General features: G+C 60.7%; 1 protein-coding gene across 1 annotated transcript; it reads right to left on the bottom strand.

Annotated features, from left to right (window-relative positions):
- Position 1: 1 nt before the first annotated feature.
- Tco025E_09108 (trans-sialidase) lies at positions 2-982 on the bottom strand (the record flags this gene model as incomplete). Its single annotated transcript, XM_029375934.1, has 1 exon — positions 2-982. A coding segment is annotated over one exon (981 nt), but the record flags the coding sequence as incomplete, so codon positions are not given.
- Between the last annotated feature and the right edge of the window lie 173 nt (positions 983-1,155).

Genomic DNA, 1,155 nt, shown 5'->3' with positions numbered 1-1,155 from the left:
GCGGCGGAATCGTGCAGCTGCCGAGTTGCAGTCGCTGCAGCTCACCCGCGCCCAGCACGCGGCTGTACAACAGGACGTTCGCCACCGTCACGTTGGGGCTGCCCGCAGCCGCGTGCGTGCCATCCATGCCGAAAAGGAAGTGCGTTATCCGGTGTGAGTTGAACAGAGCGCCACTGTACTTCGTTCCGCAAATCCTCTGCCTACCAATGTACAAAGACCAATCGTCCCAATCCATTTGCAGCGCCACTTGAACTGCCGTGACTGGTGCCCACGCCTCAGCATGCTCCTCGGCAGCAGCATTATCAAGTTTGGCTTTCCACTTCCTCTTGCTCGTGTACGACAGGCCAAAGAGCACAGTGTTGGCTGCGCCATCCATCCTCGCCCCCAGCAGAAGAGTGTCTTCCTTCTCCGGCACCGCGTGGATCGCCACCGTCGCCGCGAGAGCGAACTTGTTGTTCGCAAAGTAGTACGGCTGGTTCTGCCCCAGTTTCCCCACGGGCCACTCCGCCCCGGCGCCGCTGAACGTCACACCCCCCGCCGCGCTCGACGCTGCCCCGTGAGCAGTTGCATTCACGCCGCGGTACTCGTCCTTCCACGCGGTCCGGTCCAGCTTGCTGGACAAAAAGCCAAGCAGCCCCTCAGTGAGGAGGGGAGCATAACGCGCGCCCAACGTCCCCTGCGGGTTGCCACTGCCAGTGCATCGCTGTAAAGCCTCGTCCAACGCCGTCCACGCCCCCACCACAGACTTTACCTGTTCCAGCTGCTCCGTCAAGCGCACAGACACAACACTGTACGACTCCTCGCCCGCCTGCTTCCTCTTTTCGTATACCGAAACCAACTCTCCCTGCTTGTCACTCTTGTAGAACAGGGAGCTGGCAGCGGCGGCGTCCTCGTCCGCGGCGGATATCGGCCCGACGTCGTACACGCATTGCTTTTGTTTGTTTGTTTTCAGTGTGCGTTTATTCTGCACGTGCTCTACCATCAGTGCCCCCCGCCTCCGTTCTTGCTCTAGGGTAGGCGCGCGCAGGGATGCCAAACATACTTCCCGATCGTTTCTTCCCGGATGCTCGGATGCTCGGGATAGGTACCGCCGAAGGTCTCGTATTGTTTTCTGCGGACGACAGAGGTGGGGCTTCTGTTCCCGGCTGTGATGAC

Source organism: Trypanosoma conorhini (genome assembly GCF_003719485.1).
Source record: "Trypanosoma conorhini strain 025E chromosome Unknown Tco_14.4_contig_00981, whole genome shotgun sequence".
Taxonomy (NCBI): domain Eukaryota; phylum Euglenozoa; class Kinetoplastea; order Trypanosomatida; family Trypanosomatidae; genus Trypanosoma; species Trypanosoma conorhini.
This window is presented reverse-complemented; position numbering and strand designations above follow the sequence as displayed.